The sequence below is a fragment of the Onychomys torridus genome, chromosome 2, assembly GCF_903995425.1.
Source record: "Onychomys torridus chromosome 2, mOncTor1.1, whole genome shotgun sequence".
Lineage (NCBI taxonomy): Eukaryota > Metazoa > Chordata > Mammalia > Rodentia > Cricetidae > Onychomys > Onychomys torridus.
This window is the reverse complement of record NC_050444.1, coordinates 22,684,925-22,702,713: the sequence shown is the minus strand read 5'-3', so window position 1 is coordinate 22,702,713 and position 17,789 is coordinate 22,684,925. Positions and strand designations below refer to the sequence as shown.

The window sequence follows — 17,789 nt, the reverse complement described above, 5'->3', positions numbered from 1 at the left end:
CTCTTTAGATAGAGACAACACATCTTTGTAATGAGTAGCAGTTACTGAAGATGAGGTCTTCTATGCCTTGGCTTCTCACAAAGATTTGCAAGGATCATGTCTCTCAAAGACATGTTAGGAATTTTTCAAGTTAGGAAAATTAAGCCATACACATATATGAGCCATAAAAAAAAGTTAACCTGAGTACTCAACAATCAAGAAAAGCCATAAGAGAATTTCTCTGGACCATCTCAAGGATTATACAAACCTGCTACAGTCATGAAGAAAGCAAGTCAATCATCTGCAACAGCCTAACAGGATAATCCCTCATAAAACTACTCCCTATCATTTTCATGAATAATACTCCTTAGATCAGGAAAGGTAGGTTTTGGAATGGCATGCTTTCAAGTCTGACCCATGCTATGGAATTATTTTATTCTTTTACTCTCACATTTCCTGAAAATTAAATTTTCTCTCTTAGGACTCCATATCTTTCTCACTTCATTCAAGTTACAAAGAACCCAGCATCCACCACAATGGGACACTACTGAGACCCTCTCTGGTAACAAAACCATGATAAATTTATGTGCCAAACTATCACAATTGAAATGCATTGATGAGTAGAAGTAATATACACTAATAACAAGAGAACAGGGATTGATATCTTGAAAATTAAATGGCAGAATCTTTCTTAAAGTTGCTAAAAGGCAAGGTGAAGTTCAAATCTGTACCCACCTGAGTTCAAAGTAAATAGTGTCTAATACAGCTATAAGACAGTGTGTTGGTGTAAATATGTGAAGAGTATTTCAGGTTGTATAATAACATTACAACAGTAGCTGTTCTCTTCAGAGTTGTTCCTTGAGATTAAACTGTTTCTATACTACATTCTAACTGTGAAAGAAAAGCAAGCCCCACTGTAGAGAAATTGCACTGCTGAATAATCCTGTTTTGCTTGGCAGGAACCAGAACATCTTTGGAATGAAGAGGATTCTTCACTCCTCAGTCATGTGTATCAAATAAGAAAGTAGGTAAATTGTCACAATGTTTAACTTGTAGAATTATAATGTGTTGACTGACGAATTCCAGGAACTAATTCCAGGAGGTCAAGATGGATGGTGTTGTTCCTGAAAGGGACAGAAGGAAAAGGACAGTAGGAGCACAGCGCCATGAGGAAGGAGACTTTCCCAGCACCTTCATCTCGCTGCCATTGCACTGCCTTAGAAAAGCCGATTTGCATGTTTTACTTACATTAAGTTTTGTTGTTGCTGTTTGTTTTTTTTTTCTTTTGGTTTGTTTTGCTTAGTGTGTTTGTTTGTCTTTGGGGAGAAATGGACTTAGATGTCCCCTGATCCTTCCAGTATCTTTTACTTGAAAAATTCTCTTTTTTTCAACCCAATTAATTGCCTCCTGGTATTGGTTTCAGCCCAGCAAGCAAACAAACTGTAGGGAGCATAGTGTTTTACCTCCAAAAGTATCTTTAAGAATGACTGAAAATACTTCTGAATAGCATATAGTGACTTTGTATTTGGCATATTTGATATTTTACATATTATACCCAGAAATATTTTAGCTGTGGTCTTAGAATGAAGTTAAGGCTAAGTTTTTTTGCTGTTGTTTTTGATTTTTGTGATAGGGTTTCTCTGTAGAACAGCTCTGGCTGTCCTGGAACTTGCTTTGCAGACCAGGCTAGCACTGAACTCAGAGATTTGTCTGCTTCTACATCCACAGTGCTGGTATTAAAGGCCAACATCATCAAGCTAAAAGTTAATTATTTAAAAACCCAAGTTAAGTTCAGAGTTAATAATCTCTTATAAGGAATAGATGGTTTAGTCAAGGCATAATCCTGTTTGATAGGGATTTGCAAAAATTACAGAGAAGCATAGTACAGAAGAGCCCTATTTTTGAAGATTTAAAAGAGAGAAAAAGGCAAAACCATGCAGCTCTTGAGAGTGGTAGGATTTATCCAGGGAAACATGATTTTACTTAGTTCCACTCTAGGTACAGGGATTTTGTTTGTGTCTCCTAAAGGAGTATTAAAATACTCCTCACTGAACATCCCTGTCTCCCTAAGTATTTGGGCAGGTTGTGGCTTGCTGAACATGATGAATGCTCTCTGTCTTGCAGAGTTGGCAACCACCTTCCCTGTGAGTGGAGCACCTTATTATTTCCTCAAGAGATCTTTTGGATCCTCTGTTGCTTTCCTGGGTCTTTGGATACAGCTTTTTGGTCATTTCCTAGGCATTGGTGCTCTAAGCTTACTAATGGCTGGTAATCTAGTTCAGTTTTTCTACTCTGGATGCCCAGCTCCAGAGCTCCCAAAGAAATGTCTGGTTTTGGCTGTTTTGTGGTCACTCGGAATTCTCAATGCCCGAGGGATGAAAAGAGTGGCTCAGTTTCAGACTCTCAGCAGTTTGATGAAGATGGCTGTTCTTTGTTTCATTTCTCTTACTGGGATTGTGCTGCTAGTGATTGGGAAAAAGGAGAATGTGTCCAGGTTTGAAAATGCACTGGATGCTGAGCTTCCTGATGCCTCACAGATTGCAGGTGCCATTCTCCAAGTAAACTATTCATATTTAGGAGCATCACTCCTGATCACCATAGCAGGTAAATGCATGCATACAAATATCTAGCAGTATGCCGTAACAGTTTGCCTCGAATCTACAGCCAGGCACCAGGCTGAGCTCTGGGAATCCAATTGATGAGAGAGAGGAGAGATACTGCAGGCGAGGGAGGTTGAGATCATGATGGGAGGATGTGCAGAGATGAATGGCCACACTAGTGGAAGCCCATGAACTGTGGACTGGTGGCTGTGGAGCCCCCATGGGACTGGACTAGGACAACTGGATACAGCAGACAGTTGTTTGGCTTGAACCATTTGGGGAGCACCCGGGGAGGGGGATCAGGATCTGTCCCTAGTCTATGGGCAGGCTAATGGAATCTGGTGCCTGTGGTGTGATACCTTGTACAGCCTTGGTGCAGTCTTGGACCCGCCGAGGCTAAATGTACTGGGCTCTGCTGACTCCCCATGGGAGACCTCGATTTGGGGGATGTTGGAATGCTGGGTGCCTTGGCAAAGAGGGCTGGGGGGTGGGAGGAGGGAGGGGGTCTGTGAATAGCATTGGAGTGAGTAGAAATTTTCTTAACAAAGAAAAATGAAAAAAATTGCCTCGAATATAGAGGGAAATTTTAATGATTCACGCTATATAATGAAGTGCAATCTTGTCTACATAATTAAAGCACCCATGTATATTCATTAATGTAGACTGGATAGAACTTAGCTTTTTTCCAGCCATGTCTTTTATATTAATTTAGGAATGTTCAAAAAATCTTCAGAAAATAATTGAGTTTTTTTTAACACTCTTGGCTTTATTTCATGTGATCCCACCATCTTGACATAAGTAATAATTATATAAAGAATATATGAATAAATTCACATTTATAAAGCTGTCACAGGTCTCAGATTTTAATATACTTCACCTCAACTTCAAAACTTTGTTCTCTTCCCAGAAATACCCACTATCAAGCTTGTTATGTATAGTCATCACTCTTGGTGTATTTGCATTGAAAAGTACATTGTACTCTCGTATGTATATACATATAATGTGTGTGTGTGTGTGTGTGTGTGTGTGTGTGTGTGTGAGAGAGAGAGAGAGAGAGAGAGAGAGAGAGAGAGAGAGAGAGAGAGAGAATTGGAATAGTAAATAGTAAAATGCCGGTTATATTTTATTCCACCACACATCATACAGGACTTTCTGATAGAATACAGTTACCTAAACATTCTGAACTAATACTTTTCACTATCATGAGCATTTCAAGTGTCTCTGATATTTTCACACTAGAGACAGTGCTATAATGAACATTTTTGAGAATGCAATATTATTTTCTATGGAGTAATAATTCTCATCCAGATTTCACAGTACCAAAATAATTTGAAAATAATTGCACACAAATCTATCTGTAATATCTAAAAGATTTAGTGAAAAGAATTCATTACATATCATGTAAAGTTTTATTTATTTTTCAGTAATTGCTTAACATACAGAGTGATGAGTTTCACTGTGGAATTTTAATACTTGTTTGTCTTAGTTAGGGTTTCTGTTGTTGTGACAGAACAACCACGACCCAAAAAACCAACTTGAGGAAGAAAGGGTTTATTTTATCTCACAGTTTGTAGTACCTCATCCTGGGAAGCCAGGGCAGGAGCCTGAAAACACAAACTAGTGCAAAGACCATGGAGGAATTCTGTTTAGCAGATTTTTTCCTCATTGCTTGCTCATCCTGGTTTCCTACGTAACCCAGGACCACCAGCCCAAGGGTGGCAACACCCACAATGACCCATGACCTCCCACATCAATCATCAATCAAGACAACGCACCACAGGCTTGCCACAGGTCAATCAGGTGGGGGCATTTTCTCAACTAAGGTTCTCTTTTCTAAAATGACTCTAGCTTGTGTTGAGTTGACATTAAATTAGTGAGCGCTATATGTTTTTGTCATCAATATGACTACACTACCTCTATTCCACTCTCTCTGCCACCTTTTGGATGTTTCCTTTTCTTCTTCCTGATAGTTATTCTCCTGTTTTCTTATCACATGTATTCTGTTATCTTTTCTTAATCCCCTCTTCAGCAACATCCCAGGTAGAGATTCTTGCATAAATTTTCAAGATATATAAATTTAATAAAACTTGATCCTTCCTTTTCACAGTGTGAACATGTTTTCTCATTATTTTTCTCATAATTTTATGCAAGGTATTTGATGAAAGGAAGAAAAACAGATCATGATTAAAATCTATTAATATGTGGCATTCTTTTTTTTCTTGTAATTCCATATCATTACAACCATGCCAGAACTAATATTCCTAGTATTTTTACGGTTCCACCTATTTGCATTATGTAATAATATGACTTTTATACTATCTGGGTTAATTTTGTTACAACTCTCTAAAATTTAACTATTTGATGAGAAGAGTTTAAAGAGGCTTACCTTAAAGATGAACTTATTTCATTTCATGGGAAACCTATTTTACTTCAGAAAATGTCCTCAGAGATAAGTCCTATTTCATAAAGTTAAACACCAGACTCCAGCAAATATAGCAAACCAGTTAATCAACTTGTGTGTGAAAACTGATCAACTCTTCTGCTGGAATATCTGTCAAGTCATAGATGTGAATATTCTCTTCCAGCACCACCAGCTTCTCCATACTGATTTATAAAGCTCTCATTTCTTTTCATCACTGCCAGGAATAGACAATTCTTTTTAGTTCAAAGTTTACCTCACTTAATAACAGATCATGCAGGGAGCAGGAGGAGGAAAAGCAGTGTGTGGTAATGCTCCATCCAGCATGGGGCTTCTTGTACATTCTCTCATGACTACTTCTCACTCATCAATGCTACCTGACCTTCAACATCTATGAGAACCTGAGTTAGTTTTGGGAACACTGCACTGACTTAAATGGATATTGTAGACAACAGTTCGTTAACATCACTATACATCTATAATAAAATGTTTGCAGAGTTATGTTACTGCACAGTAAGATTGCTGATTATAAATGAACAAAATTGTGTCTAAATTTAGAACAAAATTTTGATCTAAAATATGTACCTTAAAAGAGTTCATATTTATAGGATCTTGTGTTCAGGAAACAAGCAAATACAAAAAAGCACTACTTTACATTCAATAGGCTTACTAAATATATAAAGATCTATAGTTTAAATCTAAACCATCAATATTTCTATCTAAGTGAAAAAAAGATAATATATAATCTCTAGTAACAGAAAGAATTGCTTTATCAGAGGCTAATGTGATCATCTCCATGACATGGGGCTTTGGCAAGTTCATATGTTTGATGTGTCATTTTCTAATATATTTATTTATTTATTTTTCTTAGGAGAAATAAAAAGCCCAACTGATACAATTACAAGATCTGTAATATCTGGCCTATCCATTGTGACTCTGTTGTACTTACTGACTAGCATATCGTACTTGGCAGTTTTGACACCCCAAGAAATAATCTCTTCAGGTATGATGAAGTAAAATTAAATAGGATAGATGCCTCTCTGTGCTAAGAAATAAAGATTGAAAGTTTTATATACTATAAATGTGTTTAGTATATATACAGTGCTATAAAAAATAATGTTTATGTTTTGGGATTTCAATGAATCTAATGAAAACAAATAACCTAAATCATCTATTATATGATAACAAATAAATTATAGATCCAGAAGACCATGTACCAAAAAAACTTAAATAAAGGACATAGACAGAAGAGTAGGAAGAGAATAAAACAGAGTGTCAAGATACCTGAACAATCAGGGCAAGAACACAAAGAATAAACACCATGCTTAGATGCTTCATCCTTCAAAATACACACTTACCTTTACAATGAAAGAGGCTGCCTAAAATAGGCAACATCTCTTTACTTTCTTAGATATGAAACCCACTGCCAAGATTTTCATTAAGTCTGTCATTTGTATCAATCAGAAGTGGATCAAAAAGTGAGTCACAACCAGTTCTCAGCCATATTTTACACATTGTAATACTCTGTTCTTGTCTAGGATATTGCTAGTTATTTGTAAACATGAGCACTAATCTTCATGATTGGCTCTTCTATATATAGCCATCAGAATGTCACTAGGAATAAGTGTAACCCTACCATCACTCATTCATTACTTTCTGGAATTTCTCTGTGTAGTCTGTCAAATTGTTAAAAACATATGAAAACTTTTCTTCAGAAACAAGTGTTTATTCTGGTTGGGACCAGTGCTGTTCTGTTTGCTTTCAAGCAAAAATGACTTTGGCATTTTGAATTTTCATAGATTCTGTTGCTGTCACATGGATGGACAGAGTCTTCCCTTCCGCACAATGGGTTCTTTCTTGGGGGATCTCAACTTCACTGGTGACTAGTGGTTCTTCTGGAATACTTTCAGCATCAAGAATATTTTACTGTGCAAGTCAAAATGGACAATTACCTGTCATCTGCTCAATGCTTAATGATCATCACTCTCCAGTTGTAGCTGTCATCCTGATTACCATTCTATCTTCCATTGCAATAATAGCTTCAGATTTAATCTACCTAGTGAAATATGTGGCACTAGGATCAACAAGTGTAAATTTGCTGAATATGATAGGGTTGCTTAAATTAAGGTACCAGAAGCCTGATCTACCAAGACCTTATAAGGTAAGTCAATAAGTAAATATTAATATTGAATATACAGCCTATTTATGATTAAACCTTGCTCAGTAGCTGTGAGATTCTTCTAACCAGTTTTAAACCCATTGTATGAGGCAGTAGCTCTATGTCTTCCAACCAAGCTTTTGTCACTTAATTTTTATTGTGTGAAAGTAGATAACTGGTACACTACAGGAAAGACAAATATCATCGTTATCTTCCAGGAAGCAAATAATAATACTCAGGAGAAAACTATAGTCCCCATGCTCAAATGAACAAGCTCACATAATAATTTCACAAAGTTGAAGTAGCTTCCTCTGTTTTCTTATTTACTTATCTGATATTTTATTTAATTCACAATTTTTAGCAAAAACTTATCATGGACAATTTTCATTCATACTATCTCTGTAATACGTAGGTCATATATTGATATAACATAAATCCAGGGATGTCACATCATCTTTGCTTTCCTTCTCAATATTCCTATTTCATCAAGATTTAAGCTGTGTCATGGTTGCAGAGTTTATACAAATTGATAAAAACCACTTTTGTATTTTATGACAGTGACCATAATAAGTACATGAGTATTGTTAATAAGTTCCACAAAAACAAATTTTCTCCTATGTACTCTGATTCATTCAGTCTCTATTGAACCACAAAAATGTGTACTGATATTATTCACCTTGGGATTCTTATAAATAGTAGAATATTGAACATATTTTGAGAAGTGTCATTCTATACTATATTCCATAATCTTCTTTCTTGTAATTGCTTCCTCTTCAATTACATCCCACATGAACAAAAGTGAATGATACACTGGATACACTGTGGTATACCTGCTATATTTTAGATAGTCATGTGGGTAAGTCAGAGAAATTGGGATAAATATATTTTTAAACCTTGCTTTATTCAGGGAGGGGAAAAAGCAATCATTATCAGTCAAAGATAATGAATAAATTTCACTTGTTGAGCACATTCTAGTGGACATGAGTCTTCTATATTCTGTATTAGAATCATATCATATATCATTTTGAAAACAAAAAATCTAATGAACAAATCAATTAAGTTATCAGTTATGCACCTGCACAATGTCTCTCAGAATCCTATTTATTAACTTTTGTTATCTTTCCTGAGCATTGATCACAGTACATGGCAAATAGGTAGAGTCTTGATCTCCCCACCAATTCTGTTACTTAATATAAATGATAACCAATTCTGTTACTTAATATAAATGATAAAAGCCAACAGTTCAGGCTTGTTGCTAGATAATTCTTACACTTAAATTAATCCATATCTCTTATTTATGCTTTGCCATACAGCTTGGTTCCTCTTCTTAGTGTGGCATGCCCATACTCTGCATCTCTTTGTGACTGACTCCACCCTTCTTCATCCCAGCATTTTTAGTTTGGTCATCCCACTTGTACTTCCTGGATGGCAAATGGCCAACTGGTGTTTTATTAAGCAAATTCAAGTGACAAATCTTTAAAGCATACAAGAGGCTTATTCCACAAATTTCCCCTTTTGTCTAATTAATTTTAGTTATTAAGTATTACACTTACACTATCCAGTCTATTTGTATTTGAAAATATTAAATACTCCATTATCTATTCTATCTTGGTGAGTCCAGAGTTTTGTACCCAAATCACTTTATATCCTAACTTGCATTACCAACTCACAATTATCCTTTTATGTCTTTAAAGCTTATATATTTTATAACTCTTTTGTAAATTTCTTTTTAGAATTTGGTAACAAGGAAATGTATAACTGTAACTATCTAGTCTTCAACTCCATCAGAGACCTGAGAAGGATATAATATTACCTGAGTAAACAGAAAGTACAGAGCAAAATCTTCCAAAACTAAGAAATGACAGAAACAGCCACCTGAATAGATAATCATCTAAGGTTCCTCTGCAATGTTGAGGCATCCATCTTTAGCCTGCAGGTCTAGAATATCACACAGACTTACTATGAAGCAGGATTTTTTTAAGGACTGCCATGCTTTGTTTTGGCAAAGATTGGATGTCACTTTCCTTTGTGTCTGGCTTGTCCAGTATGGACAACATACTGTCAGCAGTTAAGGCCAGGGAAGCTTCTTACCCAGTGGATAATTTTCACCACAAAGAAACTAAACTCTATATGGAGTTTCTTTGATGCCCATCATCTACTCTGATGTAGGTTGATACTTCCAGGAGCATACATTTCTCATTTTTATATAAAACCTTACATGCCATATTTGTAGACCTCAGAAGTGTTTGAGAACCACCTCTCTATTTATAATAAATCTCTATATGATTATGAAAACATACCCAATGTGACTATAAGTTTGACTATTACAGAAGACTATTAATCTCTGTTTTATTATAAATTACATTTTTAAATGAGATTCATAAACATAATATTCCAAACAAAAGTAGAAATATATATAAAGTATAACATAAGTAACTTTAAATTTCTATCAGTAAGCCAAACCTATACTAATATAAACATTTAAGATTGATAGTTGTTCTTTTAGATTAAAGTAGATTCAATAATCCAACTTTTATCTTGCCATTTCTATATTATACCCCCCTTTTATTCATGTGGAAAGAGATCTTTGAATTTAATTCTTATTCCAGCACTTTTCTGGACTATGACCAATAACAACTTGTAACCAATCACCCTTAAAGGTAAAAAAAACTATAGCCAATCTTTTAGGAATGTGGGCATTGTTTATTTTAGACTGCTTCATGTTGTTTTGTGGTACTAGTACCTTTGGGGATCTTGAGAAAATGGGATAATAAGGAAGTTTGTCTGGAAAGGTCTGTGAAGGTGGACCATCTCAACCAGCAGCCTTAAAACTGTTTTGGATGCAGACTTTTGAGAAGACTAGAACAGAGGTATTTTGAAATGTTAGATAACCTAGGCCATCCATTTACGTTAGTGTCTCTTCCTCTTATTCTGAAAATACATAAAATTTTAAAGGTAACATAGATATCTACATTATTACTAGTATATATTCTGTATTGTATACAAGTGAGAAAAATATGTTAGTTTTATGCTTGAGCAGGTAAAATACACATTATGTGTCTTGTAGTTAGTTCATTTAAGTTTATTTCTATGTGTTTACAGCAAGGATTTTCAAGGGGTCTTTCTCTATCAAATCTGATTTTCTTTAACCCAGAATAAATCCACATCCTCTCATTTCCTGTGGAAATAAAAGCATAACCTCTCCCCCAAAGCAATATACCTTTCATTTAATTTTTAAATCAAGATATTTTTAAAATATTTATAATGGTTTAATCTAGCAGTTTTTATAGTCCAGTATCTCTTAGCAGACAAAAACTTAAAAAATGATACAATAACATACAGGATCCAGACTCTCTATGTAATTCGAATCTTAATGTAGCATATGTTTATTTTTATTATTCTATTCCTTTTTAAATGACTTTCTGAGCCCTTTTTCTTTTTCTTCAAAGCTTACACATATTGTTAAACACACTGTAACCTGTTTAAAGAATTTTTTGGTCTGCATCTATCTTTACTGTATATCTATATTTTTTTATCACGTGAGACAAATATTAAATTGCTCTTAGTTCCCAGGATTTTTCAGCTTAGCACATGGCAGTAGCCCATGGTGTTTGGGGATGAGTCTTAGGGGACACTTTTCTATACTGCAGCTAGCATGAGAGGTGGAAGGAAACTGCCACAGAGCTTAGCTCATGTCCAAGGTGAGAGACTGCGGGATCCCACCTTGCAGTGTAGTTCATGGTGAGCTGGTAGCTCAGGAGATGCAGCTCTGTGCTGTGGCTGGCATGGGAGACATGAGACTAGGAAGCAGCTCTTAGCTCCATTTCTGTGTCTGGAACCCCCTTTTAAGCTTTTTAGGCGTTATGTAGATCTATGCCTCATTTTGGGTGCTATATGTAAGTGTAATTTTTCTGTCCTGACTGTCAGGTCCTAAGTAATCAACTCAAAGACTTAATATAAATAATAAATATTCAGTCGATAGCTCAGGCTTGTTAATAGTTAACACATTAACCAAATTAACTCATATTTCTTATCTGTGTTTTGCCATGTGGCTTGGTACTTTTTCTTAGTATGGCATCATAGCCATCTTAACTTCTCTCCATCTCTTGATGACTCTCCTGAATCCATCCTTCTTCCTCCCAGCATCCTTAGTTTGGTTGATCTGCTTATAATTCCTCCCTGGAGACTGGCGAATCAGAATTTAATTAATCTAATTCTAATGAAAAATCTTTATAGTGTACAAGAGGATTATTCAACATCAAGGAATATTTCAGTGTGATGGGTGTCAAAACTAGAAATATTATTAATCTGAAAATGTGTAATCACTAAAAGACTGGGTATTTTTGTAGCATAGTGCAAAGAATCAGCAACAGCAGATGTTAAGTAGGCCACTGCTCTGACATACATTTAAGGACCTATTTATTATCAGATATTATAAAATGAACACATAAAAAACACTCCTAGTGAATAAAACACTGAGTCTTCTCTATAATGGCATGTCGTATAAAACTGATTAACAATCTGAAAAGACACAGAATCTAACTATGTCCATTTGATGTTAGAAAACATTTAGGCAAAACCATTCCAAAATGAGAAAGAACTAGACTTAGAAACATGGCTGTGGAAAAGCAAATAGAACAAGGAATTGAGATGGTACCTTCTTAAGAGATAGACTAGAGAAGTTGCTCTTGACACAGAGAATTTAGATAAAAAGAACCAAGTTCCCTAGTATGTTTTAGGACCAATCCCTGGTGAAAGACCTACAACATGAAAAGTCAGTATTTGGGTAATGGGATGCTTGCTCTATTACCACTAAGAGAAACCATTTCAAATATCATGTAAAAAATACTGTTCTTTTATGTATGAGTAAGAAAAGTGAGCAGAAAATAAGAACTGTAGGGAAAACCGTCAGATCCATCCTCACAAAATCTTGGTATATCATAAGACCATTATGAATTTATAAAAATATAGAAAGCTACAGAAAACTTTTTCTCAGAAATATATACACAATCTTTTTTTTTTTTTGGTTTTTTCGAGACAGGGTTTCTATGTGTAGCTTTGTGCCTTTCCTAGAACTCGCTTTGGAAACCAGGCTGGCCTCAAACTCACAGAGATCCACCTGCCTCTGCCTCTGACTCCCAAGTGCTGGGATTATAGGCATGTGCCACCACTGCCCAGTCACAATTATTTTTAACAAAATGTTTCCAATCTGAATTTGAGACCACATAAGAAGAATCAGATACAATAGGAAATTTTGGCTTAGTTAAAGAAATAAAAGGATAATTGAACATATTTAAATCATTAAATGTAATATTACACATAACTAGACTTAAGGTCAGAAATCACATTTATTTTGTTAAAATACGTATTTGTACATATGCACATATAAAAAAGAAACATATAACTGGGATCAGAGGAATGATGATGTCTAAAAGACGGATTTTTTTCAAAATAGTGCATGTCATTTTATTTCTGTGAATAATTAATACATATTTCATTAATAATGAGACAATAATTTTAAAATGTTATCAAATTTGATTGGAATAAGGCAACAATATACATCAAGGCAAGTGCTAGATCAAAACAGATTATTCTTCTTTTTTTAATGAAACAACACAGTCTACAGTTCGAGTGTATCCCATCTCCATTTACTATTTTTCTCTCAAATGCTAGCGTGTGAGAAAATTCCTGTGCTGGGCTATCTGTAGCACTCACTCCTGGCCTATGACACATTGTCATATATTTTCATTCAGGTATCACTAATCTAAGGGTCTCAGTGAATTTTTTTACTGAATTTTTTCTTTTCATTTTTATTTATTAAGAAGTTTTCTTCTCACTCTACATACCACCCACAGATACCCCTCCTCCCTCTTACCAGCTTCGAACCTCCCTCCCTAGACACCCCATGTTCCTACATCCCCCAAATCAAGGTGTCCCATGGGGAGTCAGCAGAGTCTGGCACACTGTGACTAGGAAAGTCTCAACCCTTCCCCACTGCACCAAGGCTGCACAAAGCATCACACCACAGGCAACAGGATCACAAAAGCCTGCCCATGCACCAGAGACAGATCCCAATCCCCCTGCCTGGGTGCTCCCCCAAACATTTTGAGCCAAGTCCCATGGTGGCTCCACAACTACTAGACTACAGTTCATGGGCTTCCACTACTGTGGCCAGTCATCTCTGCATGTCTTTCCATCATGATCTCAAAGTCCCCCATCTGCAGAATTCCTCCTCTCTCTCATCAGTTGGATTTAGCCTGGTTCCTGGCCATTTGTCCCTGCATCTGCCTCCATCAGTCACTGGACAAAGGCTCTATGATAATGGCTAGGGTACTCACTAGACTGGTCACCAGAGTAGACCAGTCCAGGCACCATCTAGACCACTACAAGCACTCTAAGGTGGGGTCATCCTTGTAGATACCTGAGAGCATCCCAAGCATCCTGCCTCTTCCTTCCCATGATGTCCTCATCTATCATGGTATCTCCCTCCCTCCCCTCACACTCTGTCCCTGTTCCAGATCAACCCTCCCATTTCCCTATGTTCTCATGCCCAATTCCTTGCCCTCCACAACCCCTCCACTCTCAGTCCACTCATGTAGATCTCCTCTACTTCTCACCAGATGGGCCATCCATGTGTCACTCCTAGAGATTTTCCCTTCTAGCTATCCTCTCTGGACTGGATTGCAGTCCAGCCATCCTTTCCCTGACATTTAGTATCAACCTATGAGTGAGTACATACCATTTTTGTCCTTCTGAGTCTGGGTCACCTCACTCAGGATGATTTTTTCTAGTTCTATCCATTTGCCTGCAAACTCATGATGTCATTGCTTTACTCTGCTGAATAGTAAGCCATTGTGTACATATACCACATTTTCTTTATCCATTCTTCCATTGAGGGGCATCTAGGTTCTGGCTATTGCAAATAATGCTGATATGAAGATAGATGAGCATGTGTCCTTGTGGTAAGATTGAGGATTGCTTGGGTATATGCCCAAGAGTGGTATTGCTGGGTCTTGAGGAAGACTTATCCTCAATTTTCTGAGAAACTGCCATACTGATTTCCAGAGTGGATGTACAAGTTTGCATTCCCACCAACAGTGTAGGAAAGTTTCCCTTGTTCCACATCCTCTTCAACATAAGCTTTCTTCAGTGTTTTTGATCTTAGCCATTCTGACAGGGGTAAGACTGTATCTCAGAGTTGTTTTGATTACCATTTCCCTGATTACTAAGGATGTTGAGCAATTCCTTAAATGTCTTTCAGCCATTTGAGATTCTTCTGTTGAGAATTCTCTGTTAAGCTATCTAGCCCATTTTTAATTTGATTTTTCAATATCTTGAAGTCTAGCTTTTTGAGTTCTTTATATATTTTGAAGATCAGCCCTTAGTCAGATATGGGAGTGGGTGAAGATTTTTTTTCCCATTCTGTAGGCTGTCATTTAGTCTTATTGATGGCAACCTTTGCTCTACCTGAAGCTTTTCAGTTTCAGGAGATCTCATTTATTAATTGTTGCTCTCAGTGTCTGTGCTACTGGTGTTATATTTAGGAAGAGGTCTCCTGTGCTGATGCATTAAAAACTACTTCCTATTTTCTCTTCTATCAAGTTCAGTGTAATTGGATTTTTGTTGAGGTCTTTCTTCCACTTGGACTTGAGTTTTATCCATGGTTACAGACATGGATCTATTTGCAGTCTTCTGCAGGTTGACATCCAGTTATGCCAGCACCATTTGTTCAAGATGCTTTCTTTTTTCAAAAGTACAGTTCTGGCTTCTTTGTTGAACATCATATGTCCATAAGTATGTGAATTAATGTCACTGTCTTCAATTTGATTCCATTGGTCCACGTGTCAGTTTTTATTCCAGCACCAAGCTGTATTTATTACTATAGCTCTAGAGTAGAGCTTGAGGTCAGGGATCATGATGCCTACAGAGGTTGCTTTATCATACAGAATTCTTTTAGCTATCCTAGCTTTTTTGTTTTTCCATATAAAGTTAAATATTCTTCTTTCCAATTCTGTGAAGAACTGTGTTGGGACATTGATGGGGATTGCATTGAATCTGTAGACTGCTTTTGGTAAGTCTGCCATTTTTACTATGTTAATTGAACCTATCCATGAGCATGGGAAATCTTTCCATTTTCTGATATCTTCTTTCAATTTCTTTCTTCAGAGACTAAAAGTTCTTATAATAGAGGTCTTTCACTTGCTTAGTTAGAGTTACCCCAAAGTATTTATATTATTTTTGGCTATCATAAAAGGTCATGTTTCTCTGATTTTTTTCTCAGCCCATTTATCATTTGTATATAGGAGGGCTACTGATATTTTGAGTTAATCTTGTATCCTACCACCTTACTGAAGGAGTTATCATCTGTTGGAGTTCTCTGGTAGAATTTTGGGGGTCACTAATGTATACTATCATATTGTCTTCAAAAAGTGAAACTTTGACTTCCTCCTTTCCATTGTGTATCTCCTTGATCTCCCTTTGTTGAAGAGACAGAGATTAATGAGAACAAGAAGAGAAAATCAAACATTTATTTTGATGCCTAAGTGGATATAATTTTGTGGAAGAAAAGAGATAAGCAAAAATAAAAAAGGAATGAAAGGGAAAATAAGAACATAGCATATTTATTTGTGTGTATAAAAATTCAGGAATAAATACCCATTACACATATAAATACATCACTACATTATGCCAACTAAAAAATTAATAAAATAGTAAGATAATAAGGAAGGGGGAAGTTTGGCTATTAGTAAATGTATAGTAGTTTTCCTAATTCAGGAAAAGATCATTGGAATGACTAATAGAGTGATACTGCTAATTTAATTTATGGCAATTCTACAAGGGAACACTTTTCTCTATTGTTTAAAAATAAAAGCTGGTTTTAGTGAAGAAGGACTCAGTGGGATGAATAAAGTAGTAACTCAAGTAGACAGTAGGTAAATATGTAATTTGACAATGATATTTTTGTTGCATGATTTCTAATTGTTATTTTGATTAAAAAATAACCTAAAGACAGATATTGGGGTAAATACTGAAAGATGGAGAGACAAAGGAACAAGCCATTGCCATATCTCACCTGCCAACTCCACAAATCCTTTGTTTGAAAGCCTGAGTCCTCAGCCAAAAACCTTTCTAGCCAAAAGGCCTCTAGCCAAAAATTTTAGTTCCTACCTCTTCATGTTTTATATACCTTTCTTTGCCCAGCCATATCACTTCTTGTCTCAACCTCCCTAGTCCTGGGATTAAAGGCCTGTGTGCCTCACAAGTACTGATAGCAAAGGCATAAGATCTCAAGTCCTGGCATTAAAGGCATGTGAATCCTACATTCTGTGATTAAAGGTGTGTGCCACAACTGACTGTCTCTGTTTCTCTCCTAGACTGAATCAATCTCATGTATACTAGAGTGGCTTTGAACTCACAGAAATCCAGATGTATTTCTGTCTCCCTAGTGCTAGAATTAAAGATGTATGTCTCCATTGCCTGGCCTCTGTGTTTAATCTAGTGGCTTCTTCTGTTCTCTGATCTTCCGGCAAATTTTATTAGGGTACAACAAAATTCACCACACATTTTTATGATATATTATCTGCAATAAATTTGTTTTTGACCAGCTAACACCAGGACTGTCTACTCTAAAACTTTTGAAGATATGTATGCCTCACTTCCTATTGGTTCTGTAACAAATATAATGTTCTTTTGTCATAGGAACTTAGCATGCCATCAATAAGCTTAATTTTTTTTCTCCTTTCAGGTGTGGCCACCACTTATATTTGGATCTATAGCTTCATCAGTTTTTCTCATTTTCATGCCAGTGATTCAGTCTCCTAATATCGAGCACGTCTATCAGGTTGTCTTTCTTTTCTGTGGATTTCTGTGTTACTGGCTTCAAGCTCACCTTAATAGACATGCCGTTGGTTTTGACACAATCACTTGTTACTGGCAATTGCTTTTCAATGTCTCACCATCTGAGGGCCAAGATAAATTAATTCCTTCCTAAAATCCTGACTGAAGTAGAAGTATATTTGAAACTAAGCATAAACTAATTTTATTACAATTTCAATTTTAGATGTATATGTTATTAAACACAATCCTTGCTTACATCATGTCCACCCCAAGGTTGTTACACAATTTAAGTTTTACTTTTTTTTTTTTTTTTTTTTTTTTTTTTTGGTTTCTCAAGACAGGATTTCTCTGTGTAGATTTCTGCCTTTCCTGGAACTCACTTTGTAGACCAGGCAGACCTGGAACTCACAGAGATCCGCCTGCCTCTGTCTCCTGAGTGCTGGGATTAAAGGTGTGCGCCAACACCGTCCAGCCAGTTTTACTTCTTAAACACTTTATTCTGTGAATAATGAGTAGAAATAAGATTAAATTTCTAAATACACAATAACTAAAAGAATATGGAAATTTCATTTATCATTAAGAGAGATATAAGTATTCACAGCATTTTAGCATGTTGGAAAGTGTGCTTTGCATACACACAACAAATCAGAGAATTTATAAGTAGGTTTGTCTCTAGTCATAATTATCATATTTTCACTAAGAGGGAAAGTTTGTGCAAAGTGCCGTCTAAGGAAAGGAATCAGTATACTATAAACAAAGAGCCACATTCAGTGATTCCTCTCTGCTGCTCTCTCTG

General features: G+C 36.1%; 1 protein-coding gene across 1 annotated transcript; it reads left to right on the top strand.

The window, feature by feature from the left end:
* Positions 1 to 1,913: 1,913 nt before the first annotated feature.
* On the top strand, positions 1,914 to 17,147 carry LOC118577317 (solute carrier family 7 member 13-like). Its single transcript, XM_036177462.1, has 4 exons — positions 1,914 to 2,583; positions 5,870 to 6,001; positions 6,798 to 7,159; positions 16,902 to 17,147. Exons 1-4 carry the CDS (start codon positions 1,914 to 1,916, stop codon positions 17,145 to 17,147), a joined length of 1,410 nt encoding a protein of 469 aa, XP_036033355.1.
* Positions 17,148 to 17,789: the final 642 nt, after the last annotated feature.

What these genes read in the sequence shown, in the direction of transcription:
- LOC118577317 (XM_036177462.1), top strand. Translation starts at nt 1,914, where the DNA reads ATGCAGCTCTTGAGAGTGGTAGGATTTATCCAGGGAAACATGATTTTA. An exon ending in ACTCCTGATCACCATAGCAG is followed by an intron (nt 2,584 to 5,869) that starts GTAAATGCATGC and finishes TATTTTTCTTAG; the next exon opens with GAGAAATAAAAAGCCCAACT. An exon ending in ATCTACCAAGACCTTATAAG is followed by an intron (nt 7,160 to 16,901) that starts GTAAGTCAATAA and finishes TTCTCCTTTCAG; the next exon opens with GTGTGGCCACCACTTATATT.